We start from the raw sequence: 27,668 nt of genomic DNA, 5'->3' as shown, positions 1-27,668 counted from the left end.
GGAGACTCTGCCAGACGTTCCCAGCAGACCCTCACTATGCGTTTGGGTCTGCCAGGTCTGACCGGCGTCCTCCCCCACCATCGGAGCCAACTCACCACCAGATGGTGATCGGTTGACAGCTCCGCCCCTCTCTTCACCCGAGTGTCCAAGACATACGGCCGCAAGTCCAACGATACGACTACAAAGTCAATCATTGAACTGCGGCCTAGGGTGTCCTGATGCCAAGTGCGCATATGGACACCCTTATGCTTGAACATGGTGTTCGTTATGGACAATCTGTGGCGAGCACAGAAGTCCAATAACAAAACACCACTCGGGTTCAGATCGGGGGGGCCATTCCTCCCGATCACGCCCCTCCAGGTCTCACTGTCGTTGCCAACGTGAGCGTTGAAGTCCCCCAGCAGAACGAGGGAGTCCCCAGAAGGAGCACTCTCCAGCACCCCCTCTAAGGACTCCAAAAAGGGTGGATACTCTGAACTGCTGTTTGGACCATAGGCACAAACAACAGTCAGGATCCGTCCCCCAACCCGAAGGCGGAGGGAGGCTACCCTCTCATTCACCGGCGTAAACTCCAACGTGCAGGCACCGAGCCGGGGGGCAATAAGTATTGCCACCCCTGCCCGGCGCCTCTCACCAGTGGCAACTCCAGAGTGGAAGAGAGTCCATCCCCTCTCAAGAAGACTGGTTCCGGAGCCCAAGCCATGCGTCGAGGTGAGGCCGACTATATCTAGTCGGAACTTCTCAACCTCGCGCACCAGCTCAGGCTCCTTCCCCACCAGAGAGGTGACATTCCACGTCCCCAGAGCTAGCTTCTGCAGCCGAGGATCGGACCGCCAAGGTCCCCGCCTTCGGCTGCCGCCCAGCTCACATTGCAAAAATGTCAAAATGGGATATGTCCCATTTTGACATTTTTGCCTTACTATAGTCTTGCTTTTTCGGTCATTTTTTCGACATGTCAAATTTCATTGTTTTTGGCATATAATGTAACTTTCTATGCTATGGCTCCTTATGGCAGGGTATTCTAAGCTGATTCCAGGTGATTTCAGGAATTTTTGGGATCTGTCCAGTTTTGACATTTTTGCCTTACTATAGCCTTGCTGTTTTGGTCATTTTTTCGACATGCCTAATTTCATGGTTTTTTGGCTCTTTTTGCAACTTTCTATGCTATGGCGTGTCTTTGCAGGGTATTCTAAGCTGATTCCAGGTGATTTCAGGAATTTTTGGGACATGTCAAATTTTGACATTTTTGCCTTACTATAGTCTTGCTTTTTCGGTCATTTTTTCGACATGCCAAATTCTGATGTTTTTGGCTAATTTTGCAACTTTCAATGCTGTGGCGTGTCTTTGCAGGCTATTCTCAGCTGATTCCAGGTGTTTCCAGCCCTTTTTGGGATATGTCCAATTTTGACATTTTTTCCTTACTATAGTCTTGCTTTTTTGGTCATTTTTTCAACATGCCTAATTTCATTGTTTTTGGCTCTTTTTGTAACTTTCTATGCTATGGCATGCCTTTGCAGGCTATTCTAAGCTGATTCCAGGTGTTTCCACCCGTTTTTGAGACATGTCAAATTTTGACATTTTTGCCTTACTATAGTCTTGCTTTTTCTGTCATTTTTTCGACATGCCTAATTTCATTGTTTTTGGCTCTTTTTGTAACTTTCTATGCTATGGCATGCCTTTGCAGGCTATTCTAAGCTGATTCCAGGTGTTTCCACCCGTTTTTGAGACATGTCAAATTTTGACATTTTTGCCTTACTATAGTCTTGCTTTTTCTGTCATTTTTTAGACATGCCAAATTCTGATGTTTTTGGATCATTTTGCAACTTTCAATGCTATTGTGTGACTTTGCAGGCTATTCTAAGCTGATTCAAAGTGTTTTCAGCTATTTTTGGGATATGTCCAATTTTGACATTTTTGCCTTGTCTTGCTTTTTCGGTCATTTTTTCGACATGCCTAATTTCATTGTTTTTGGCTCTTTTTGCAACTTACTAAGCGATGGCTTGTACTGGCTGGCTACGCTACGCTGATTCCAGGTGTTTCCACCCGTTTTTGAGATGTATCAAATTTTGACATTTTTGCCTTACTATAGTCTTGCATTTTTGGTCATTTTTTTGACATGCCAAAATATGGTGTTTTTGGCTCTTTTTGTAACTTTTATTACTATGGTGTGTCTTGGCAGGTTATTCTAAGGACATTCTAGGTGTTTTCAGTTCTTTTTGGGACGTGAAATTTTTCAGATTCCAGCCTTTCTATAGTCTTGCACTTTCTGTCATTTTTTTCGACATGCCTAATTTTTTTTGGCTCTTTTTGCAACTGTCTTTGCTATGGTGTGTCTTGGTAGGCTATTCTAAGTTGATTGCAGGTGTTTTCAGACATTTTTGGGACGTCAAATTTTGACATTTTTGCCTTACTATAGACTTGCATTTTTGGTCATTTTTTCAACATGTAAAATTATGGTGTTTTTGTCTCTTTTAGCAATTTTCTATGCTATGGTGTTTCCTGGCAGGCTGTACGACTTTGTTTCTATCTGTGTGTGTTTTCATGGTATATCATTACATATTTGGGTGATTTTTCAACTTAGTATACTTTGACATGTGTCTTCATGTTATTCTATGTCATTTTCAGCCATTTTTTCGACATGTATCATGGCCATACCATACTGTGTGACCATTGTTTTGTCATCAAACATTATGACGTTTTAGGATGTTTTTTCAACTTAGTATAGTTAAATGTGTCACAGTATGGTATTCCATGTCATTTTGTGCATCTCTTCAGAATTATAGTGTAGTATGGCGAATTTGGAAAAACGTCAGAAAATTTGTTGCTTGCCGAGAGACGTGATAATATACTTAGTTGAAACAACAACCAAAAAACGGCATTTTATCGTATTGTTGAGACTGTCATAGTATACTAAGTTTGAACAACACCCAAAAAAGTCATTATATAGCATGTTTAAAAAAAATGGCTGAAAACAACATAGTATAGTATGGCAAAAATTGTCAAATTTTGACATGCCAAAAAAATGGTTGAAAATGACATAGAATAGCATGCCAAGATAGTATACTTAGTTGAAACAACACCTAAAAATGTCATCATATAGCATGTCGAAAAAATGGCCGAAAACAACATAGTATAGTATGGCGAAAATGTCAAATTTTGACATGTTGAGAAAAATGGAAGAATATGACGTGGAATAGCATGCCGAGACACGTCATAGTCTAAGTTTAAACAACAACCAAACACATCATCATATAGCATGTCGAAAAAAATGCGTTAAACGGCATAGTATAGTATGAGCAAAGTTGTCAAATTTTGACATACCGAAAAAAACGTTTGAAAATGACATAGAATAGCATGCCAAGAGATGTCACAGTATACTTAGTTGAAACAACACCCCAAAATGTCATAATATAGCATTTTGAAAAAAATGGCCGAAAATGACATAGTATAGTATGGTGAAAACATCAAATTTTGACATTGAAAAAAATGGCAGAAAATGATGTAGTATAGCATTTTGAGACACGTCATAGTAGACCAAGTTTAAACAACACCCAAAAATGTCATAATATAGCATGTTGAAAAAATAGCGGAAAACAACATAGTATGGTATGGCAAAAAAAAAAAACGGTTGAAAATGACAAAGATTAGCATGCCGAAATAGTATACTTAGCTGAAACAACACTCAAAAACGTCATCATATAGCATGTCGGAAAAAACGGCTGAAAATGACATAGTATAGCATGCAGAGACATGTCATTGTATACTAAGTTTAAACAACACCCAAAAATGTCATAATGTAGCACGTTGAAAAAAGGTGGAAACGACAAAATTTTGACATTTTTAGCAGAAAGTTCGCTCTGTCTAAAAACCTGTTTCTGTTTTGTCTTGTTTTGTTTAAGCCACTCACCAGAATCTAAGAATGATGAAAAGCGAACACCAGAGGATGGGAAAAAAAGGTTAAAACTGCTCAAGGCAGGCTTTAAGGATTAATTTTAAAAAAAAAAGCGTTACGCAAAGATAACAGTTACCTCACTCCTTTTACAGGAGCTACAGACAGTATACCGGCTTCCGCAGTGTCTACGCAAGATAAGGCAAAAAACACACACAGTGATCTGTTGTTCCTCTTTTACCTGGACATGCGTCGCGTCATCACTGTCTCCACTCTTCGTCTCTCCTCATTGGCTGGGCTTGGGCTGGCTTGTCAGAGTTGAAACTTCCTCCTCTCACTTGGGTTGGCGTGTTCGGGTAGAAACTTCCTCCTCCCCCTGGGGAATAGCCACTCCTCTGTGTATGGTTTCCTGTTAACGGTTGCTCAAACGGCTGCTGCTGCTGATTTATGAACATGTTGAACATGCTCATGAATCAGGATGCGGCCCCTTGCATGTTCATCTCCCTCGTGAGAAATGAGCTGCCAGGGTTAGGATCTGGGTGCAAGTTTCCATACCTGGCTGATCTCCCAACATATAGCATGTCGAAGAAATGGCTGAAAACGACATAGTGAAATATGTCAAAAACCATAACATTTTGACTATGGTTTTTAGCTATTTTTGGACGTCATATTTTGAAATTTTTGACATACTATACTATGACAGTTTCAGTTGTTTTTTCGATATGCTATATTATGATGTGTTTGGCTATTTTTCTTGACATACTATACTATGATGTGTCTCGACATTCTGTACTATGCTGTTTTTTGCTGCTTTTGTGACGTCATATTTTGACATCCTATACTACGACGTTTTCAGACGTTTTTTTTCAACATGCCATACTATGACGTTTCTCAACATGCTATACTATGTGGTTTTAGGCAGATTTTTCGTCTTCGTTTTGTCATATTTTGACATTTTCTGTCTTTTTTTTTGGCATGCTATATTATGATGTTTTTGGCTGTTTCTTCCATCATACTACACTATGATGTTCAGAACATCATAAAAAATTCAAAGAATAGTATGTGTTCAAAAAATTTACAGAAAAGTCATAGTATAGCACATGGCCCAAAATAGCATAAAAGGTCATACTTTAATATGTGGTCAAAAAGAGCATAGAAAACTCATATGTCGTTCAAAAATTTTTAAAAAAATCATCAAATCGTTGTAGTTTGTTGTTAGAAAATCCCGAAAATGCCATAGTACAGTGTCTCTTTGAAAAAAATAAAAATTTGTGCTTGAAAGACTAAGACACTTTCATGATTTGTTCCATAACATAAAACACACCAGTAAATGCCCCATTCCTGAATTTTGAAGCTTTTGTGTCGTGAATAAGGGTGGCTGAAAACAAGCTGCTATATGAGACTATAGCACGTTACAAAGCTTTACAGCGTTGTTATGACGGGGATGTTAGGTCATGCGACCATGCTGTGGTTTCTTTATAGCGCTAACGCTAGCTTTTTACTTCTAGAGATTGCATTGACACTATAAATATAAAAGTGGTGTTGTTTTGTGAAGATTATCTTGTTGAACAAAGTAAGTGCCCAAAACCAAAATCCAAAAATCACTTTGTTCTGTTTTTTGAGGCAGTTAGTGTGATGCTGTTTTAGAGCCTTCAGAGTAAAGACATTCTTGCAGCAGTCTTATGACAAACTAAAAAAAAAAACAATTTACGGAATAAATAGGAAGAAACAATGTTTTAATGAAAAACACTTTAATGTAATTTTTAGTGCTAATTTATGTGGTATAATCACACTTTTCAACTGTGAAAATTAAGTTTACAACAGCAATGTGAATTGGCAAACTAAAGAGCACACCTCAGTTATTTTGTGCATTTACAATGAGATTAAATTAATGGTTTAAAGGAATGCTTAGCCTGCTACCCTGAATTCGTGAAGAAAACATTATTTCTCTTACATGCCTCCACAGTGAACAGAAAATCCAAAAAGTCAAATGTGCTTCATGAAATTTAAGTCGCTGGAGACTGCATTTAATAACAGTAAAACTACATCAAAACATGAGATACAAAGTTCAAATGCAAATGCAGGTTCTGCCGTGGAATCGAATTAAAAATTTTGAGCAAAAATACGTTTGGGAAGTACTGAGCATACGACTCGATAGTTGATACTTAGATTATACTGTGGGAGTTGTTGGAAACAGATGTTTTTATATTGTTTCGCTGTTGTTAATTGCGTCTCTGTTTACTTCAACTCATGAATAATCTTTGCCTTTTTTGATTCTTCACAAATTCAAGGTAATCCGGTGAGTAACTGATATAAAAATGGTGATTTAGCGGGTAAAGTATTCCTTTAGACCCATATTCCGACACTACCAATGAACAAAATGTCATAAAAAATAGTGCATGGTTCAGTTGGTACAGGGTCAAAGAAACTAAACAAAGTATCTGAAGGACTCACAGGTCACTGCATGTTTGTCCCGTATGTGATCATTTCAAATTAATAAACACATGGCACAAATGCATCTGTTTTCTTCTCTTTTACTACCAGAGGAGGGCCCCATCAGGTACGCCCACCTCGACATCGCAGCCATGGAAACAGCTCAGAGAGTGGGGGCGGAGCATGCTCAGGGCAGGGAGGACGGACTGACTCAGCTGGAGAGCAGGCGGCGAGGGCCACCAAACTGACTCTGCTACGCCCAACACGGTGACACTTCAAAATGCTTTTTAACGCTATTTCTTTCTACATAAGCTAAAGTGCTTAATAGCAGTTTATCATACCACTCATTGTTGTACTTAAAACACACCCACAGTTGTGCCAGTGTACAGAAATTCCCACAAACAATCCATTCCACTTTTAACAATAAGAAGAAAATAGGAAATGCTTGGGAAGTCTCTTATGCAGCTGCCATCTTGGATGTGTTTTGTGTTCTGTTTAAGTGTTTTTAAGTTCTCATATTCTTGTACTTAAGTTAGAGCTTTTCTACATTTTTCTTGAAGACTTGTTCGTTTTTTGGGCTGCATGGCACTCCTCCGATCTTAGACCTATCTGCCTCTTTAAAGATTCTCTCAGGTGACTGTTGCATTTTAGTAAAAATAGACTTAATTATGAGGGAATAGTGAGGCAAAGTCTCTCCTCTTCCAGTGGACCATGATGGGGACTTATTTTGGGAAAAAAATAGTCAACGGCAAGAGACAAATAATTTCTTAATCCTGTTTGTCAATTTAAAAGATAAAGTTTAGATTTGATGTAAAGGAACATTTGAAAAGATGACATTGTTTCATACTTCCATGCGTCCTTTATGTTGACATAGATAAAAACGAGTCCACAGTAACGCACCTTTTAACCGAAGGCAGCATTGTGGATGGAGAATGCGTTGTACTATATTACTGTTCTGCTCTATTTCACTATTTTTTCATATATCTGCCGTCTCGTACGGTTGAATCTGGCTAGAACTGCACTACACTGCTCTGCTTTGTCTGCATGCGTAAGCTTGCAGAAAACAAGCAAATTTGGACAAAACGAACTCAAGATTACAAACAGAAGGCTGCATTTGTGTCCCTAAACAGACACGTTTTCATATCAGCAACTGCTCCTGCTTGTTCTTTCTCTCCCCAGCTGATAAAACACATCAGGTAAGGACATTTGTGTGGCGTGGCGATACTGCACAATGAGATATGTTGTTAACTGAGCGCTTATGCGCAAAAATAAATACTACTTACACTAATAAATAATACTTTGACAAATGAAAGGCAGATTGTGACTTTCTTAACTTGGGAAATTATCTTTTAAGATGACAAACATGTAATTTTTGGCACACTTCAGAGTAAAAAGATATTGTCTCTTGCCGCTGACTAATGTAAATTTTTTCAGAAATAAGGTCCAGGCTGGGACACTGGAGGGGGGAGAGTTTGCCTCACTATGGCACCAAACACTAATGTTTACCACTGACAGACAGCAGCTGTGCTTCGCAAATTGTAACTTGTCTGGAATTTGTTTTTCGTTACAGCTAGATTTACTTTCTCCACGCTGCGCTGCAGTGGATGTATTTGTTACCGCTCTTAAAAAGAGGTGAGAGATGAAGCCCACCTCATCGCACTGATGCCTTACACTCGACTGTTAGAGCCCCGGCTTGCTCGGCTATCATTCCACATCAGACCTCAAAATCATTCGATTGAAATAAGCGTCTTAGAGTTACATCTCGGATGCAAATTAGATTAATCCGGGCCCATGTGGCCCAAGCAGGACATGACTGAGTAATCAGCCAGCCAGGGACATTATTCATCACAGTAATCAATGTCTCTGCTTCTGGTTGGGATTGATGAATGGGAAAGCACAGTGTGTGTTCCAATTTCTCACCTCCCTCTTGATATCATCAGAACAAATTGTTCAACATTTGGCGCTAATTTATTTTTATGGCGGCGGTTCCCCACCGGTGTGTCTGAGGGAAAACGCGAGGGTGAGTTAGAAAAACTTCACCAAAAATAGCCTGTTAATGTCACTTCAGGGGCTGCTTTCTCTGCAGGATTTGTAAATAGTAACTGCTTTTATTTATGCCAAGACTATAAGAATAACATTTAACTATATTTTTAAAATATTACTGTTTGTATGTTTTTGGCACCTGTATCTTACTGATTAAAGATTGCTGTTACATTTTTAGGTTTCGGGGTTTCAATGCTTCTTCCCTAAATCTGCGGAGCATCCTTCACGTTTATATTGATCAGTGGCAACAATATTTTAAGCAGACTAAGGTATAAGTTACTACACTAGTTCCAGCCAGTCTGATGTAGCATTTATTGATTGCACAACTACTGACAGATGGGTGTGGACAAAATGTCTGGCCAGCAATGTGCCGATATTTCTACAAGATGAAGTACTCATGCAGTGAGTTGGCTTTTCCCCAGGACCTGAACCGTCCCTCAGCAGCTAAACTACATCATCGGTTAAGAGTGACTCAACTGCTGCCGTCTATCCCTCAACACCCACCCCCACAAAATCCGGCTCTCCTGGAGTACAAACATTTTCAGCCAGACAGTTCATCCACACCTGTGTGCCAATAGTTGTACAAATAAATGTAGTACCGATGAGAACGTAAACTATTTATTATTATTTCATCTGTACTGTGACTGATGATCTGATGAGTTTGATAAACTAATAAGTCCACCTGATTAAAAGAAATATCTACAAAGCATTCATTCAGCGATATCTAAAAATATCAACAACTATAACGCTAGAAAAGTAGAAATCGCTGATTTTTTTTACAGTAGTTGACGGGGAATGGGGTAACGTAGCGTACGCTGTGTGTGGTTGTACGGTATTACTTGAGTTCTTTGACCTTCATGATCCAGACGTCTCACAGCTCGTTGTGCTCGAGTCCCTCGCGAGAGATCTTGTTGGCCAGGTCCTGCATGTGTTTCTTCATCTGAGATCAAAGAGTGAAAGACAAATGTCTGTCGATCTGTAACTCAGTTTGTGTGGCGGCTGAGAAGTTTACAGTCAAACACGTTTAATGGATCTTTTTCACAGCAGACGTTTTGACACGTTAAAGTAGTAAAAGCACACGTGAAACTGATGACATTAACCGTGTCTTTGTTCCATTAGGTTTTCAAGTAAGCCATTACAATGAGCCACCATGGACAAGACCCAGGACTCATTTTAAGAGGAGTGCAGCCATCATTTATGTAATTAACCCTTTAAGACCTGAGCAAATTGGCTTGATTTTTTTCAGACAGCAATGAGCAATGAAAGAAGAAGTTATTAAAACTAGTAAGAAATTAGTAAAAGTACAAGAATATTACCTGAAAGTTAATATAAAAAATAAATAAATAAATAAATAATAATAATGCAAAAAGAACAAAAAAGAAAGTTAATGTTAAAAAACAAACCAACAAGGAAATGGGTAAAGTGCTTGCCGTAAAAAATATAATAATTCTGTAAACAAATTTCAAATATATAACTATTAAAATAATAAATATAGTTTTTCCCTAGACAATTTTCCCTTTCTTACATATACATTTTTGAAGTCTACTAATTTCTTGTAATTTGTGGAATTGTTCCTGTCATGGTGCCTTGAAAAATAAAACAATTCAACCATATTTTGGTTTAAATAAAATATGGTTACATTTATTTATTTTATTTTAAATACTTGTAAAAGGTGTAGAAAAGAACCCCCGGAAAAGTGATGTCGCTCTGGGTTTTAAAGGGTTAAACACGCTTGTGCTTTTCCTGTAATGACATGTCAAAACAAGTGCTGTGCAAAAGGTCTACAAACAAAAAACGAAATGTGCAATTTACTAGGTAACATTTTGGTTGTTTTTATGGTAAACTGTCACATTAATCTTCTGCAATGTTCATGTTATAAAGAGAAAAGCCCTCTCAGCTTTATTTTATTCATATTAGATTAGTAATGTCTTTATGCAGATTTTAACATAAACCATAAGTCACATTCCAAACATTATGCAAATCTGATATTTATCCATCCGAATGTACTTTGAATTGCTGATTTCCCAAATAATGACACGTACCACTGCCGATATTGATCATGTTTAAAATTCAAGCTTTGTAAACTAATTATGGACTTCTCGTTGGCTACAACACAAATTATGCAGAAGAATATATCTCTGATAAACCTGCACGCACTATGCTAATTATTTTTAATACATTTGGTTATAGGCTTTTTTCAGATGACTGCAATATGTAGAAATATTGATATTATGTCTAACAGGGTAAACATAACATAAGGTATATTGCAACATATCGTATAAAACTGAGTTGTATATTATTAGGCCCACAATAATGTGTAAGGCGGCATCCATAAGACTCTTGAACTTATAATTCATTATAAGTGGCATCTATAATCTTTTATGACAGCATGGTGTGTGTTAATGAGTGTACTTATAAAGTATAATGAATGCATCATAGATGTGGTGTTCATAGAAACTGTTACCATTCTGGACTTTCTTTCAAACAGCCTTTTGTTGAGTGACTCTGCTCATCTACAACAGAACAATATCAGGTGGTAACCTTTGTCCCATTTCTTTGTAAATGCTGTTCTCAGAGCCATAGCAATGTTTTATTCATTGCTCATTTAGCTACACTATTAGTTTCTACAGCAGGCTGCTATTGAACAGGAGCTTTGTGCAGTTTGATGGCAGAAGTGAGATGTAGAGTAAAGGCCCAGACACACCAAACCGGCATGAAAGAACGAGTGGCGACAAAAGCCGGCAGTTTTTATGGTCTTACACGAACAAAAAGTGGCACTCGAACAAACTACAAAGACCACAGCTAACAGACAACTAGCATGTATATTCTGCGGCTGCATGAAAGGAAATATCTCATATCAGCAGGCAGTGGTAGTCTGGTAGGGAAACTGGAAGACCGCTGAGATGGATTCAAGATGCCACTTAGTTTGCACATTAGCAACACAACCTGATGTTGTGAGAATGAAGGATATTTAGCATGCACTAACAAACAATTACAGAAACAGTTACAAACCGTTTCTGCTTAAAAGTGCAATGGCATCATAGATTTGATATTCTTAGAAAGTGAGTTTATTTTGATCTCACGACTTGGTGACTTCAGTGGTTTGTAGTGAGGCACTGAGCTGAAAATCCAAGTGTTTTCTTTCATCCTCTCGTTCTGCTTTCAAGTTGAGCAGTGTTCACAGAGTCCACGAGATGTGACCATATGAACACCGCCGACTTTGCATTCACAACCTCGTAAGTCGAAATTTTCAGAAAGCTCCGAGTTCACGACTTTGTGTTAGCCCATTTTGTAAACATGAGTTCACGATTCCATTTGAGCACGAAACGCAGGCTCAACACACCGAGTCGGCCGAAAAAGCTGCCGACGAGGGCAGACTAGTGCTGATGGTGCATCTCAAACCGTGTCAGACGTTCACCGATGGCCAAACATTGATGGCCTTCGGTCAGTCTGGTGTGTCAGGGTCCTGGGAGCTAACAGACAAACTTTGAATCTCTCCTTACCTTGTAGCCCATCTCCCTCGTCTTCTCAGCGAGCGTGTTGTACTTCTCCTGGTTCTTCTTGATGTGCTCTTTGTCTCCTAAAGACTCGACGTGTCGCAGCTTCTGGTGAGAGAGCTCCAGCTGCTCCTGGTAATGGCTGTGCTTCTCAACCTTGGTCTCAAAGTGACGCAGCTCCTCCTGAGAGAACAAAGAAAGGAGGGGTGCAAGTTTAGTTCACCCTCAATTACATGCACAGCTGCACAACAAAGCCTATATGCATCTCAAGTAGTGACTCGAGACGAAATGTCACAGAGAAAATTCTAGCTGAATGTTTCCCTGTGACACATTTTGATCTTGAAGCTGGATATCCTTTTTTTTTTTTTAAATGGAAATTTAAATTGAGATGTTCACTGCGATGCTCAGCTCATGGGACAAAGGGTGAAAGGAGCACAACGAAAGATAGGAGAGTGGAATACCTGGGCATTTCAAATGTGTAATGCACAAAATGCGATCAGAATAATGTGCACTTTAGGCTTTATGGCTCAACATACACAAGTACTACTCAGCTACCAAGTACACTACATAAGATAATACACCTTTTACCAAAAGAGCACTTCACCAAAAAGTTTCTAAGAGTTGTTTTCTAAAAGTTAGACTGCAGTACTCTGATAAAACAAAAAGCGTTATCTAGAAACTAATCGGTGAAAGCAAAAGTGTCCAAAACACTGTCACAAGTAATGTAAGAGTTACCTTGAGAGAGTCCAGCTCGTCTTCGCTCAGGTTGGCTCTCTTGGCAGCCTCCCACAGTTCAATCACACGAGGCTCCCGAAACTCTGCAGAGGAGGAACAGACAGAGACAGAAGATAAAGAGATAAACAGTCCATGGAGACAGTTTGGAGCCTCACCAACACTTGCACACTCAAGAGGAGCAGGGCTTTGAAGAGGAGCAGACGCAGCAGATGTTTTCTAAGCGATAATCACAACAAGCCTTGTTGCTCAGTAATTCTGTATAAACACATTAGGGCTGAGTGATGTGGAGAAATCAAATATTCTAAATTTTGACCAAATATCTCAATAGCAACAGTGACTGTGGCTGCTGCTTGCCATCCCCTGCATTTGGCTTGACATTAGTGCGGCATTGCAATAGCCCCAGTTGACTCAGTGCTTTCAGAAAATATTTACACAGTGAAATTATTGATAAATAATACTCCGTAATGTGTCGATAATTACTACGTGGGTACAGCCTTGTAAGTTGAGAAAATTACAGCACTTTACTGTGATGCAACCTTTAAAACAAAGAAAAGACAAACACTTACAATATCTGAAATCAAAGACCGTATCTCATCTCGTATCATAATATATAAAATTAATCTATTGCCGGGCTCGAACACACACAATATTAAAGAGGAGAAAACTGCTTGCATTTACAACTGCTGTCACAGATTTCACTGCATAAATGCTAGAAAGCTGAACGAGTAACAGAGCCAGCCAGAGAAAACAGCAAGGAGGAGATTAAGGCTGTTTTGTGCAAGAGGAAGTAGGAAGTGAAGGGTTGAGTGAGAAAAAACCTGGAGGGGAATTAAAGACCAAGTAAAAGGAGTCAGTCTCAATCAGCAGCAGGTACATCACCTCCATCTAAACTCCTAAACAGACTCCCTCTGCAACCTGCACAACTGAGACCGCACACACACTCTGCACTACACTCGATCAAAGGCAGCAGAATATGAGAGATAAAAGACTGAACTGTAAGAAAATGAAATCAGGAGAGTCATAAATGCGCTCTCCAAGTTAAGCACAAGGACAGGCTGGTTGATGTCAGTGGACGGATGCAGCAATCTGGACTCAAAACTAAAAGCATAACACCGTTAGCACATCAGCGCTCGCCAACTGTGATACGGCAGAGTGTGTTATTATTATTACAAATCCCGGTGATTAAGCTGATGAGATAAACACACAGTGAGACTAAGAAGCACAAAGAGACGAGTTCTGTAGGTTTATGTTTCAGGGCTCCTTCAGCTTAAGACAAGATAGATTTAAGACTTTTTTTACGTCGCTCGTAGTGAAATTTAACACAAATTTTAAAATAATCAAAATTGAAGGCGAAAAAACAGTTTTCGGCAGCTTTTGATGTCACTGGTATATTACAAAAAGAAAAAAAAAGCTGTTATAAATTATTTTGAGATTTTACAATCCAACATGAAACAAAAAAAAGATTCTTCAAATCCTACTTCCCATGTCTGAGCATTTTAAAGATTTTTTAAAAGACTGATTTAAGAAACTGTAATGCCAGTTAATGCCATATGCCAGATGAATAGATTTAATGCTTTTTAAGACTTTTTAAGGATCCGCGGGAGCCCTGTGTGCTTTCTCTCTCTTACCGCTGTCTTCTGTGAAGCCCTCGTGGCTGATCTTTCGGAGGCGCTCAAAGCCCTGGTTGAGGTCTCTCATTTTCTGCTTCAGGTCCGTGTGCTTCTGATGCAGCACATGCTCTTTGGCGTCGCCCTCCAGGGGAGAGATCACATTCTTGTGTATTTCTGTTGAGGTGAACAGACGGAGGGAAAAACGGGGGAGAGGAGGTGACAGGGCAGGTTAGGAGTCGAGTTGGGTGGGCGGTTTAGATGGAGGAGAGCAGAGGAAATGAAAGGGGGATAAAACAAGAAACCGTGAAGAATAATAATAACGCAAGAAAGTGAGAAAGAAGGGAAAGGAGGAAATTAAAGCAATAAAAGAGACAAAGAAAAAACAGCATTTAATAAGGAGAGTTTAGTAGCAGCTATAAAATAACCTGTAAAGCATTATGACATTTCACAGGACTGGTGCTTTCTTCATATATCACATTTATTTTTCCAAAAGAACCTCGCAAAACCTATGATCCTCATCTTTTACCGTTAATAACACACCGTTTTTATGAAACGCCTGGCTGTCATCTACACAAAAGGCAGGAAGTAAAAAACAGACAAAGGCCAACTGGACGGCAGTTGACATTTGGATCAAAAGAAAAAAAAAAGGAGATGAAATGAAGACAGGGGAAGGCAGTTAAAGTGTGCCTGGATGGAGGTGGTGCTGTTGTGGAGATGCACGGAGACTCTCCTCAGGGCAACATGTGATTGGCTCAATATTTAAATGCATCAGACAAGCAGAAAAACACCCCTGGCTCGTTCGCCACAAACATAACGTCGTGAAGCGCTAGCAGCAAAGTTCTGGCACAAAACAGCTGCAAAGTGTCAGTGACGTCCGAACGAGACATGCCTGTCCTCCCTGCTCCGTCTGAAACACAGTGGGGCCTGTCAGCTCGGCTTAAAACTCACAGCTTGATGCGATGTGACAAGCAGTGATAGAGCGTGGAGCGGTGGGTGGCAGCATGTGCGGTCTGATACCTTCCACCTACACACATGACCACAAGACTGAACAAACAGAGAGCACTCCAGACTTTTCAGAAAACTGACCTCAGCAGCAAAAGAAGACCTGCTATCAGCCAAAAGAGGCTTAAAGAGGTGAGAGGGTGTTTATCTTTGCATTATTTTACTTTGGAAACTGCCCTGACAGCTAGAAAATACAAATTTGGACTTTTTTCTCTGCAAAATGTAAATTTTAAACTTATTCTGGTTTGGGAGAAAACCTGAAATCAGAACCATAAGTGTGTCTGCACACAAACACATATAGTGGTGAATAGTAAAGAGGAGGACAGGGCTTAAAGGCTCATACACTTGGCCTCAGAATATACTGATATAACTAAGCGGAGGTGGTTTGACACCTCTGCTCAGCAGCAGAGCAAAGGGAGTGATTCATGCGGCTCACCCTCGGTCCTGCTGACTGTATCCATGAGGATGTTGTACTCGTGGATCTTGTCCTTGTGATGCTGGAACTCCCTCTTCAGATTCAGCAGCTCGTCGCTGGAGAACTTTCCTGAGCTCTTGGCCTGGTGGGGGAACAATCGTCAGGGGGAGTTAGTCTTGAAAGCAGAAAAAGAGGAAGAGACGAGTTTTGTTTGGAAAAGAGTGACAAATAGGATCACTGCTTGGTACTGTACAATTTGTCTACTAGATGTTTGAGGTTTAAGTAGCGTGAAACACAGCGACATTTGAAAATCAATAAACTCAATTGACTGTCAAAACACAAGGAGACCGTGGCACCATTTAACAGAATATACTGAAAATGTTGCATATGACAGATGTCAAATTTTCTCAAAAGTTTATCATCTGAGTTTTACAGCAGAAATAGAAAAGTGTTTTGCTTTAACTTATCATCATAAATTGAATGTTGATTGTACAATGTTGTTGCACTATTGGTGTGTTTAAACAGTTTGGTTCAGTTCAGTATGCATTTTTTTTGCATTTGCATTGTGAAAAGCTTGGAACAGTATTCATTTTTCATCACCCCTCTGCTTGGGGTACATTGCACATAGGTGCAGTACTAAAAGGTGGAGCTAGTAATGCTGCAGCCTGTTTATCGGTCAGTAGAGAATCCACACTGTGCTCAGGGCTGAGCTGTGGCTGTTCATACCATGACAAGTTTTACATACATTTCTGAACTGTAACTACAGAATGAAATGATGTCTCGCAGCCTCTCGCAGCAGCTTTAAAGTGAGAGAAATAATCATTTCATTCACTGGGCCGACTGCTAACTTTTAACGCAGAGTGTCTATTTGTTATGTTACTGAATGCATGAGATGACAACATGAATCCATCAACACACAAGATGAGAAACGCTTGCACACTTCACTCTCTATAATCTGTAAACAATGAACAATGAAATACATCGAGTGCTTCTGGACAGAGCGAGAAGTAACAGCAATCCTGCCAACATGTGACAGTACTGTCAGTGGCGGAAACACTACACAGATCTAGGGTCTAGGTACCTCTTTATAGGTGTTATTTTTGGTTCCAGAGGTACTACACCGAAAGCTGTTGATGGAACTGCAGTTTATGTAATTGCAGCTATGATCTCCCAGGAAAATGAAGGCTCAATTTACGGCACAAAGGAACTGTGTACAACATTGCACAAACAAAACAGGAAGAGGATAGCGTTTTGGGGGTTGAAAAGTGTTCTTTTTCAGCTTTAAAGATTTTTACTGTTTGCAAATGCAACAAGTATAGAGATTTTAATGCTTGCATAAATAGGAATTATACCGAAACATTTCAATCCCACTCCAGCAGATGCAGGGATAACATGCAGTGGTCAAAGATAGCTGATTTTCATTGCTTTTTACACCCCCAAACACAATTGGTATAAGTTTGTGTTTATAAAATGCCCCAATAGAACTTTGACTTGTCAGAATTTTCCAAAATTACACAATTTCAGTCTGAAGTTGTTCAAGGACTAGAGTTGCAGTAAAAATGAATCACTCTTTTTTTCCACATAGGGTAACTTCTGTATTTTTAATCTGAACCCTATTTTCCTGTTTTTGCATACAAGTGACTAATGGAGACAAGTGGTTTTGAAATTGGTTCAGTACTGAGACCTGAGTACCTTGTTTTTCCACTGACACACTCAGATTTTTATTATCACGACATTATAGAAAGGAGCATGCAGAAAAATAAAAATGTATCCACCTTTCACTGGTCTGCTTGTTATTGTGACCAAGTCTTGTTTAAGGAGAAGTCTCGTTCTGAATGTCTCTAGAGATGACTTGTTGCAGATGAAAACACGATAGAGAGTTGAGAGAGGAGTGCTGGGAAGAGTTTGTTGTGCTGGAGTAAAGAAAGCGTAACTTAGTGTTACCTTTAAAATCTGCAAGATTTTAAAATAAGACTCTTTGAGAAAGACTTTGACACAAAACAGAAAGAAACAAGCAAAAGGTACGGAAAAACAAGGGTCCAGTCCTTTCGTTAATGTTTTAAAGCATAGGGATAATATCAATCTGAATCTGTCAGAGACTAACACAAGGATTTTTTGTGCATGGATACGTATAGGGATTATACTGCAGTCTGTTTCTCTCCTGCAGCTACAGCTCTCTCTCTCTCTCAGTGCTGGAAACTATTGTCTCCGTCAGTCACTTAGTTCACATGGCAACGGATCTTGCCTAAAACGTTTAACTTTTGTTGCGGTTTGGCCTTTTGTTCACACATTGGTATTTTAGGGGCCTAAAAACACAAACTTTTGAAACCAGGTTCCAGGGTGTACTCGTCGCCATGTTCACTGGAAATACGCACCGATCCTGTGAGAACGGTGACACCACGGCCGTACTTTGCACATGTGCTGTTCTTCTATGGTACGTCATTAAAAGTTACACTGCCAACGACTGGCCTGACATGCATACTGCAGAGTTTTCGGATGTTTTTGCAGATCCATGTACACAAAGATTGCTCTCAAATGTTATCATATGAACACAGTTTTTGTTTTTTTAAAACTCAAAGGACAGACTTTTCCATTTTTAGTAGGGCTGTTCTTGTCTAAGCGTAGCTGTAGACACAAAAACATGGGAAAACAGGGTCCAGGTTTAAAAAATACTGGGGTTTCCTTTTACATGGCTTTTTACTTACTGTCACAAGTTACCAAAAGGCACACTTTTTAAAATGAATTTTTTTCTAGCCCGTGCAGTTCTTGAGTCAAATGTAAAAGCTGCATTAAAACACTCCTTTGGTGAGAAGAACCTTGCAAACCTGTCACTCAGTTTCCATTTAAAAAGATCAGAGGCACCAAATGCTTTACAATTCATTTTTAGGTGTTAGAGGGTCATGTCTTTATTTTATCTTTAGATTTCCATCCACCACCAGCAAAAGACAGCCATAAAGGTGTCAAAATTTCACTACAAAAATGAGAACATAAAATTGAAGCACCATTTCCAAAACACATTTCAATATTTCTCTTCCCTTCTCCTTCGTCGACACATACACACCTTGTTCCAGAGTTTGTCCAGCCGGGGATCATCAAATATGTCTCCCTCTTTGGTGTCGTGGTCCTTCAGGGAGTTGCTCTCCAGTGGCCGAGTGTCTCTTTTCCCATCCATCCCGTACTTGGCCAGGATCACTATAAATGTAACACATAAGAGGTTTTACTAAAAAGCTTAAAACTGTTGTAATAAGTGTTCCTGACATGAGACTGTAAGGAGTAACAACTAAAGCTGTCAAGAGAGAAAACCGTTTGACACCCAAGAGAATTTAAATTGACTAAGACACTGTGCATTCATCATTTAAGAAATACTCTAAAATATTTCACATCAGAAACCAGCCTGAGGCCCACAACCACTGACAGCAACTCATTAATTCAAAAGTCATCACTCAATTTTAAAAGAACTGCAAAGGGAGAAGTGTCTCTAATGAATCAGCTGCTGAAAATATGCTGAGCAGGACAAGAAACGTGCTTCAGAGTCTGGGAATCTAACAAGAGCTTATCAAAGGAAACTAACTTCAATTGTGTCTTTACACAGAGTGGGAGATATGCATGTGCTTTATTCTGAGCTGCTCTTAACCCGAAAGACCTTTAAAGATGAGAGCAGACAAGAGGAAAAAGCTAATTTACCCTCCCACTTGCTCACTTAACGGATCACCTTACTCAACCCAAACTTGGCAGGAAGCCGGAACAAACATGGAAGACAAATGAAGATCCAAAAAGATTTTAAATACATACAAAAACTGCCAGACTTTTCTTTCCAAGACACTTAAATGATGATGATGCCAAACACTGGGTGTTTTAGTTGTCAATTTGTTTGATATTGCCAGATTAGTGCAAAGAAGAGACAGTTTTGTCCAGAGCTGCACAATTACGGCCAAAAAAATTATCATTATTTGATAAATATTGAGATTCATATTATGCATCACAATTATTCATTTATTTTTGGCACAAAATATTATTCAGAACATTGCTTTTAATTTAAGGACAGGAATTCAATGAGGGGTCACTGGCGACTCTTGACTTTCATGCTTTCTGCATATGATGTTTTTCATTTGTTCTTACATAAAGTCTTCTGCTCTAAATCCAAAATATTTTCAAACAACAGATGATGATCCATTTTGAGGAGGGAGCTCTTCGCTTTCTGCTCCAGATATCTGTTTTTTGGGGGGGTTTTTTGCCTGTCAGCTGTCTATTGTATAATTTCTACAGTGTAGCTGCAACTTTCAAGAAAGTCTTACAGAGGTGGCACTGCAGGGTGCATTTTAGCAGTGGTTCCCAACTGGTCCAGTCACAGGGTTCTGATTTCTCACTGTCATTAGACAAGGTCCTCACATTAGATAAATTAAGATATATTCAATTTTATGTCACAAGATGTTAACAACTCGTTGGCTTAGCACACAAAGAAATAAAACATATAGAGAAGCCCAGTAATGAGTCCTTTAACCCGGGAATCCGATAGCATTTCAGCACCTCCAGTTCCCCTTTCATCTAAAAGTCAATCGGTTTTTAGTGCGTTTTTGATGAGAAGCCTGAAAAGAGGTCTGGTTAACACAAACAGACTTTTACGTGTTGTTCTACAACATGAAATACATCAGTACATACCCCACTTGCAAACTTGAGGCTTTTTTGTGTCTTAAAAAAGGCGGCTGCTAACAAGTAGCTAAATGAGACTACATAACGTCATCAAGCTGAAACTGTGCTGACCAGCCTCGTAGTGGTGGCGACACAACCATAGTGTAGCTTGTTCTAGCTGAGCAATGGCTATTTACTTCTGGCAATTGCATTTAGGTTTCAAAAATCCTGAAAGTGGTGTTCATTTTTAAAGATTACCTTGCTGAACAAAATGTGAAAGTATCATAAATCCAGGTTGTCCTACGGTAAAACGTCATCCCTGGGGCACTCTATTGCAAGAATTAACAGAAATGGCACTTCAAAACAAAAGCCATAGATTCAAAATAAAGTGTGTTTTTTTTACAAACTTGACAAATTCACAAGTCACATGCAGCCCATTGAGAACTGACCCACCAGGTGGGAACCACTACATTATCAAACATCATTTTGCAACTTATTACTGACGGGTAGGCATATCTTTAACACCACAGTAAAATAACATGTTTTTTCTGCAGAACCGGAGAAGACTCGGTCTACTGATAATCAATTTATTATGCGGGCATGTATGGTCACAAAGTTTGTGGGTTCAGGACTGGGCAGGAAAATATAACACTCTGAGGGAGCAGGCAGAAATAGTAATAATATTAGTGGGAGCAGGCTGGGGCAGGATTAGAAAAACAGTCCCATGTAGGGCTGCCCCTTGAAATCAGGGACTTGAATCATCACAAAAAATGTCGTTGCACATTTGAAAACTGTGGGAGTCGTTAACTTGTTTACTAGATTATGCTGTCACACTGAACGTCACGCGGAGCCCATTCAAACTTAACAGAAAGCAAAGCAAATTATTGAATATTTGTAGTGAACTACCAAATCTGATTGATATTTCTGAGTCGGGTACGGGGATAGTCCTCTGCAGGGCTCCGGTGCACACACAGCGTTATGACAGCTCCCAGAAAGTGAAGCCAGAACATTTCAATTGCCCCCCCAAGCAGTTGGCTGTTTGTTGGGGAAGCGTCTAATTTGATACGTAATGACGTGTTCTTTGAGCTGAGCACGCATTTTAAATGTCAATATCGCAAACAATCATGTTAATTGCAATTTTGGCTTCCCACAATTACATTGAGATAAATATTTGAGTGATCGTGCAGCCTTAGTTTTTGTACTCTGCCACTCTTTATTCTGCTCTTGTAAATTGTTACTGCAGACGCTGATTCAGCATCATCTCAACCTGCTGGTAACCCATCAGTGTCACTTATTAACTACCAATACTTCATTAGGAGACAGTCAGCACGTAGGGGGCTAGCTTAAAAATCCTCATAAACCAGATGCGAGAGCTTGCAGACGATCTCGGCAGTACTGTGGGGCTCTTATTCTTCACATTTTACGGGCTCAGCTGACACTCCTGACCAGAGTGCAATGAGTGCAAGCAGTAAAATAAGCTTATGTTCCCCCGAAAACCAATTTACAACTAGAGAGGTGTCAGGAATTGTTTGTAGGCATATCAGACTGACAGTAAAGAGGAAAAGTGATATGAAAAGAAAATAAGGAAAACTAAATTATTTTCAGCTCAATTAAAATGACTACAGAAGAAGGACTTGATTCAGTGGGAAGAGGATTACTCCTTTAAGATTTATGCTCAGCTCCGAAGCAACAGAGAGCGACTCTGCCTGAAGCTGGAAGGTCACTCGTCCACTCGGGAGTGAAGAAGAAGAAAAGGGTCCAGAGCGGGTGGAGCGCTCCCTGAGGTGCTAGAGGGCGGAAAGTGTCCACTGGCTGCTCGTGGCACAATGCTAAACAGATTGGAGAGTATGTTTGGGTCACTGCCAGCAGACACCGAGCTGAAGATCCTTCACACACTGATACACCAGCTCCACACTTCATGAATATCTTAAATTATGTGGCCATCTGAATTTATCGACGCTTGGTGCTGCTGCCGCCTAATTCCTATCATAAAGTTTACATAATGAGCTTTCTGCAAGATCAATAAGTGCGAAGAATGGCAGGATGCTTTAATCCTCTAATGACCTTAAACTCCATAATTAAATGAATAGATGAATATTTATTTGCCAGTGTTTCACATACACACTCATACCTTTGGCAGTATAAATTTATATACCAATGCTGCATATATTGATTTGTGCATGCTTGCAGTATGTAGTATTGATACAACTGCAGTCTTAATTTTAAAAGGAGATTTTGTAAAAGATGTTGGCAACAATCTAACCTTGACAGGGATAAGGAATTATATTTCTTTTTGGTTGATGAAGTGTAAAATAACACATCAATTATTCTACTAAAATAAGAGCAAGGATTATTACATAAACCACGGGTCTTTGCCCTGGCTGACAGATCAGGGGCCTCCTACCACACACAGTATATAGTATAAAGGTGCATTGCACTGGGCTGATGGGCGTTGTCAAGCAAAAGGCCGTATCTGTCTCAGTCTACAGTCTTGATGTGCATCCGCATTTCAGGCAGGTGAGGGAAGAAACTCAACTTTTACTTTCAGAAGTTTTTGGAGAAGGAAAAACCTGTTGGAAGCTGACCACCTTCAAGTAAAAGCTAAAAATGTTTTCTTTTTTTTGTACTGCCTCCTCCACATGGTAATGACAGCAAACTTGATTTTTTAACTTGAATTTTAAATCATTTTAAATAATCTTTGTAATCTTTGCAGCTCTTGTCTGCACTTTTGCTATTTCTTAAAATAATTTCGTAATTACTTAATATTACCTTTTATATATTTTTTCTTTACTCTTTTATTGTAAGTCTTTATTCTCTAATATGTTTAATATTTTATTGTTTTATAAAACACTTTGAATTGCCCTGCTGCATACAATGTGCTATACAAATCAATATGTCTTGCCTGGTCATGTTAATGCATATTTTCAGACATTTTATAATTATTGAAAATAAAAAAAACAAAACATTTTCAAAAAATGATTTACTGTCTAAGAGTAAAATTGATAAATAGCAACACTAAGAGTTTGCGTTTTTGTAACATTCTGTGGGTCAAACAGACAAAAGTTTCTAAAAAATCCTGTGATAATACAATTTTTCAGCATTGAAGCTGCTTAATATTTCATGCCTTTTTGTGACTTGGTGAACACAGAAAGGTTTCTGTTGACATAATTCCTGCCAACATTTCAAGAATAATTATTTTTCAAAATCATAGAGCACAAAGCAACGCTGCCAAGGTCGGTTACTGAATATTAAGAACAGACTGACTCTGCAGTGAATTCAGAACAAAGTGAAGCCATTGTTCAAACTCTCCCAAACATCACCAGCGGAGAAAGCTGTCTTACCATTGAAGTTACGTCGAAGCTGGGCCTCCTTCTCCCCGTTCTCATCCAGTCCTTCCACTTTCATTTTCTTCCACTGCAGCTCATCTTTCTCCTGGATCTTCAGGTCACTGTGCAGCTCAGCCTGTCGCACCGGGGACAGCTGCATCTATCAAAACCAAAATAAAAGACAACGTAACTTTAGTTAAACAGAAGGAGGGAGAAACTTTGGAGAGAGAGGATGAGGCGTGGGGGAAACCAGACAGCAGGGGGAGATTGAAAGTGACACAGCAAACACACCACAACAATAATCATGTTTTTCAAAGTATTGTTAGAGAAACTTTTGGTGGAGCTGTAAACATGCTGCTACGCAGTTTAAAGCCCAAATTTAATCCCCATTTGACCACGATGACAGCTCTAACTGAGCATTAGGGCCGGGCATTAGTACTCAATACTGCAACAATCCAGTGTTGAGTGACATCAAAACTTCTCCAGCCAAACAACACAAACATTTAATCAATTTTATAACTAGATTTGCAAAAAAATGACTATTTGTGTGCTTCTGCTTGCAGCCAATCCCTACAAGCACTCTTCAGTTTACTGTGATGTGTGAGTGGCCCACTGCTGCAGCAGCTACAAACATTCAGCCTGTGATGTGAAGTTGAGCAAAGCGTACTTGCTAAAGTTGGCAACTCAACATGCCAGGATGCGAACAAAACATTCAAAAGTATCGATATTCATAACGTCTTTTATGCTCCTCTGTCTAAATAAATATGCCTTGTCTGTGTAGGTGTTTCTCTCATGTTGGTTTACGGTCGGGAGAGGGGTGGTGGTAGCTGGGTTTAACAGTGTAATCAGCAATCAGTTGTCTGTGTTCATTTGTTGCAGTAAAAATATGTGATAAAAAAGTAAGGCCAGTCGAGTAGGATTTGGCTGTTCAATATGAATATTTGACTTTTTGTTTAATTATCAGAAAAGTTGTGTATAAACGGCTCTGCAGGACGTTCAGTGTGACCGTGGCATTCACGTAAAGTAGTAAACAAGCTAATGGTGCTAACAATAAACCATAAACGTGCAACAACATTTTTGCCAACACCAGATATCAAACAAAAGTTGCTGTGGGCTGTAAATTTACTACTTCTAAGCAGAAGACCCCTCCTCTCTGCTCGTTTGTGGTGCTGCAGCTCTCTGTACCAGAGAGAAGCGTTAAAATCAAGAGTGCTAACTCTGCAGCAAAATGTGGGTACAAAAACATCCTCAGAAGTACACTGCACTGAAAAAACTCCAACTACTCGAACTGAAGGTCTCTGACTGATGGCTCGAATCTCAGACTTTCAAGAGGAAGCCCTAAAATGAAGTACTCTGAGAGTATCTGTATAATTTTAAGGGTAATGGTATTGGTGCTGCTAATGTAATTTTTTTAAGAATACCACTGAGCAGTTATAAAGATGAGGAAACACCACTCTGATGAAGGCCAGATGGCTGAACGTGTTTGGTGAATGAAGTGTGGCATAATGAACAATAGTTGAGCAACTTTGTTGGACTTGCATCGAAGCTGACACTGGTCTGCACCGCACTTAGTGAGTTTGCAAAGTAGGAAATTGATCTGACCGTGTAAACCTACAAAAAGCCGCTCTGATGAATTACTAGAACTTAAGCTAGAATACTTCACTGTGAGGACTGCAGGAGCGACAGGGTGAATAATTGACTTGTTCAAGGGCTGTAAATGTGTTAATGGCGATTACTTAGAAAGAAAGACAAGAAAGAATCACACCCAACCTCCGTGCACACACACTCTCAAAAATATCGATTTATCCTTACACATTGATTCTGAACTTTTTAGAGTGTTTCAATGCCTTTTTCCTGCCAGGTCGATACACTGCCTGGTACCAGCTGCACCTTCTCCCTCTCTCATTAATGTGTACTACAGTCAAGCTGCTGTTCTCTGCTACAAAAGAAAAAAAAAAAGTCATTTTAGACTTTTTCCACATTTTGGTATTCCAATGTAGAAAATGCAAAAGTGTAACATTAATGATGGCTGCCTTCCACTTAGGGGAGACCCTGGTATTATGTATGCTGGCTCACTAAAGCAGTTCTTCCCACAGTGAATGTTTGCTGTGTAAAAGGCCTTTAGACGTTTCAAAATACAATTTCAAACGTACGTATTGTTAAAAAATATATATATGCAATGTCCATTTTTACCCTTAAAGTAAAAAATGGTATTGTATATCAATATTTTTCATTATGTATTGAAGTTAGAAATTCCAGTATTGTGACAACACATACGCGCACACGTACTTTTGCAACTCACGCTCTGAACAGGATGATACAAAGGTCCCTTTGAGGAAACTCTAGGTGTCATCTGATCTGTCACCAAGAAACCCACTTAAAAATCGTGTCAGCAATCTACCCTGTTAATGATTTTCTTCACGTAAGATTTAAATCCACAGTAGACTCTTCATTACACAGAAGATGAAAACACTGACCATCAATTTCCTAAATGTTGACATGCTCTCTTTTTTTGGTCTCATATATATATATATATATATATATATATATATATATATATATATATTTAGCTGGTTGTCACTAAAAACTAAATAAAATTACATCATATAGTTAGAATGGTATAGTTAAATTTGAGGACAACCTGGATGCAAATATTTAAGATACTGTTATCAATTTAACATTTTGGGTAAATATCATATTAATTGAAGCCCTAAAATGAAGTACTCTGAGAGTATCTGTATAATTTTAAGGGTAATGGTATGGTAATGGTAATGGTAAAATGTATTAACATTTTGGGTAAATATCATATTCATTGAAGCCCTAAAATGAAGTACTCTGAGAGTATCTGTATAATTTTAAGGGTAATGGTATTGGTGCTGCTAACAGTATCTTAAATATTTGCATATATAATTTTTTGCACTAATTTCAGGTCTTTCCTTGTTATTTTTTGTTCAATACTTTAATTTTTTGTTGCCAATATTCAGGTAAAACCTTTTATAAATTTGTTGCTAATTTTTGGGTCGTTTCCTGTTAAGTTTGCAATTACCTACCTAGTATGTTTTTGCAAGAAATCAAATCTATCTGCTCAGATTTCACATGGTTAATTAACCATAAAGTGCAGCTTCTTACAACTGAATAATCCGCCTGTGCTGCACCGTTGTTGGGAAAACTGCAGTAAACGTTAGCCAAACTAGGACATTAGCTACCCGGTTCACTGCACTGACCGGCAGCTAACGTTTTTGCGTTGCTGTGGTCTCGCAGTTTGCTACAGCTTCACGTTAACCCAACAGGTAACAGTTGATGCTCACCCTTTTCGCCTTCTCCCACACTTGATTCAGCTTAGCAACCCTGAACTCCACCGTCTGCTCATCACCGCCGCTCGGTTTGGCTTCGTTCATTTCTCGCGAGTATTTCCCCGCCATGACACCGACAGCGAAGCTCAAAGCAACGAATAAACACCGCAGCTTCATTTTAAAACAACTATTTACGACAAACGACTGGAAAAACAACAGCTAGCCAAACAAATTAGCCGCACTAGGCTACAAATGTTTGTGTGACTGCGGCTCACTGGTCATGTGCTCAAAACAGGAGGGCACTTCCGTAAGAAGTGCATTCTGGGATATGTAGTTTTTTTTTTTAATCTCAGCCTTTGTGCTATCAGCAAAGAGGATGAGACCTTTTTGAACTACATTTCCTGGAACGCCACTCCGCGTGGTTACCTGGCAACGAAGGAAAAGAATCTGAGCAAATAGAAAGCCTCCACGCGTTTAAATGACTGGCTGCTGCTCACATCATTTTGTACAATATTATTATGGACTGTCCGTTATAAACAGCAGCTGCTGAAAAGGGTTTCTTTGAGTTTTAGCTCAGAAGTCAGAGTATGTAAAACCAGACACATTAAAAGGGCAAAATCATTTCAAAGATAGACTTAGGACGAGTTCTTTATTTCTGAAAGTGCAGTCGATTACCTGAAATACTGTGTCTCTGACAAAGGAAGTCCACAAAGATAGATATTCTCAAGTTTACTTGTTTTGGTCAAAGTGAAAGTGGAATGATTTAAGGCAATTTATTTTTTAGTATTTTGATTAT

The 27,668-nt window shown here is 39.3% G+C and overlaps 1 protein-coding gene across 1 annotated transcript; it reads right to left on the bottom strand.

The window, feature by feature from the left end:
* Positions 1-5,623: 5,623 nt before the first annotated feature.
* Positions 5,624-27,168, bottom strand: lrpap1 (low density lipoprotein receptor-related protein associated protein 1). The gene is made up of 8 exons (XM_042485134.2): positions 26,888-27,168; positions 23,595-23,739; positions 18,686-18,816; positions 15,646-15,766; positions 14,226-14,381; positions 12,598-12,680; positions 11,869-12,045; positions 5,624-9,305 (listed from the first exon to the last, which is right to left on the bottom strand). The coding sequence occupies exons 1-8, from the start codon at positions 27,047-27,049 to the stop codon at positions 9,237-9,239; spliced, it is 1,044 nt and encodes a 347-aa protein (XP_042341068.1). The 5' UTR covers positions 27,050-27,168; the 3' UTR covers positions 5,624-9,236.
* Positions 27,169-27,668: the final 500 nt, after the last annotated feature.

This window comes from Plectropomus leopardus, chromosome 3, assembly GCF_026936395.1.
Source record: "Plectropomus leopardus strain MGB_pleo_1.0 chromosome 3, ASM2693639v1, whole genome shotgun sequence".
Classification (NCBI taxonomy): Eukaryota; Metazoa; Chordata; class Actinopteri; order Perciformes; family Serranidae; genus Plectropomus; species Plectropomus leopardus.
Note: the sequence above shows the minus strand (reverse complement) of the source record. Positions and strands in the feature narration are given on the sequence as shown.

Excerpts from the sequence above, each read along its gene's own strand:
- lrpap1 (XM_042485134.2), bottom strand. The coding sequence starts at position 27,049 with ATGAAGCTGCGGTGTTTATTCGTTGCTTTGAGCTTCGCTGTCGGTGTC. Across the intron at positions 23,740-26,887 it reads TGTGGGAGAAGGCGAAAAGG|ATGCAGCTGTCCCCGGTGCG; the intron begins GTGAGCATCAAC and ends TGGTTTTGATAG. Across the intron at positions 14,382-15,645 it reads TACAGTCAGCAGGACCGAGG|AAATACACAAGAATGTGATC; the intron begins GTGAGCCGCATG and ends TCACCTCAACAG.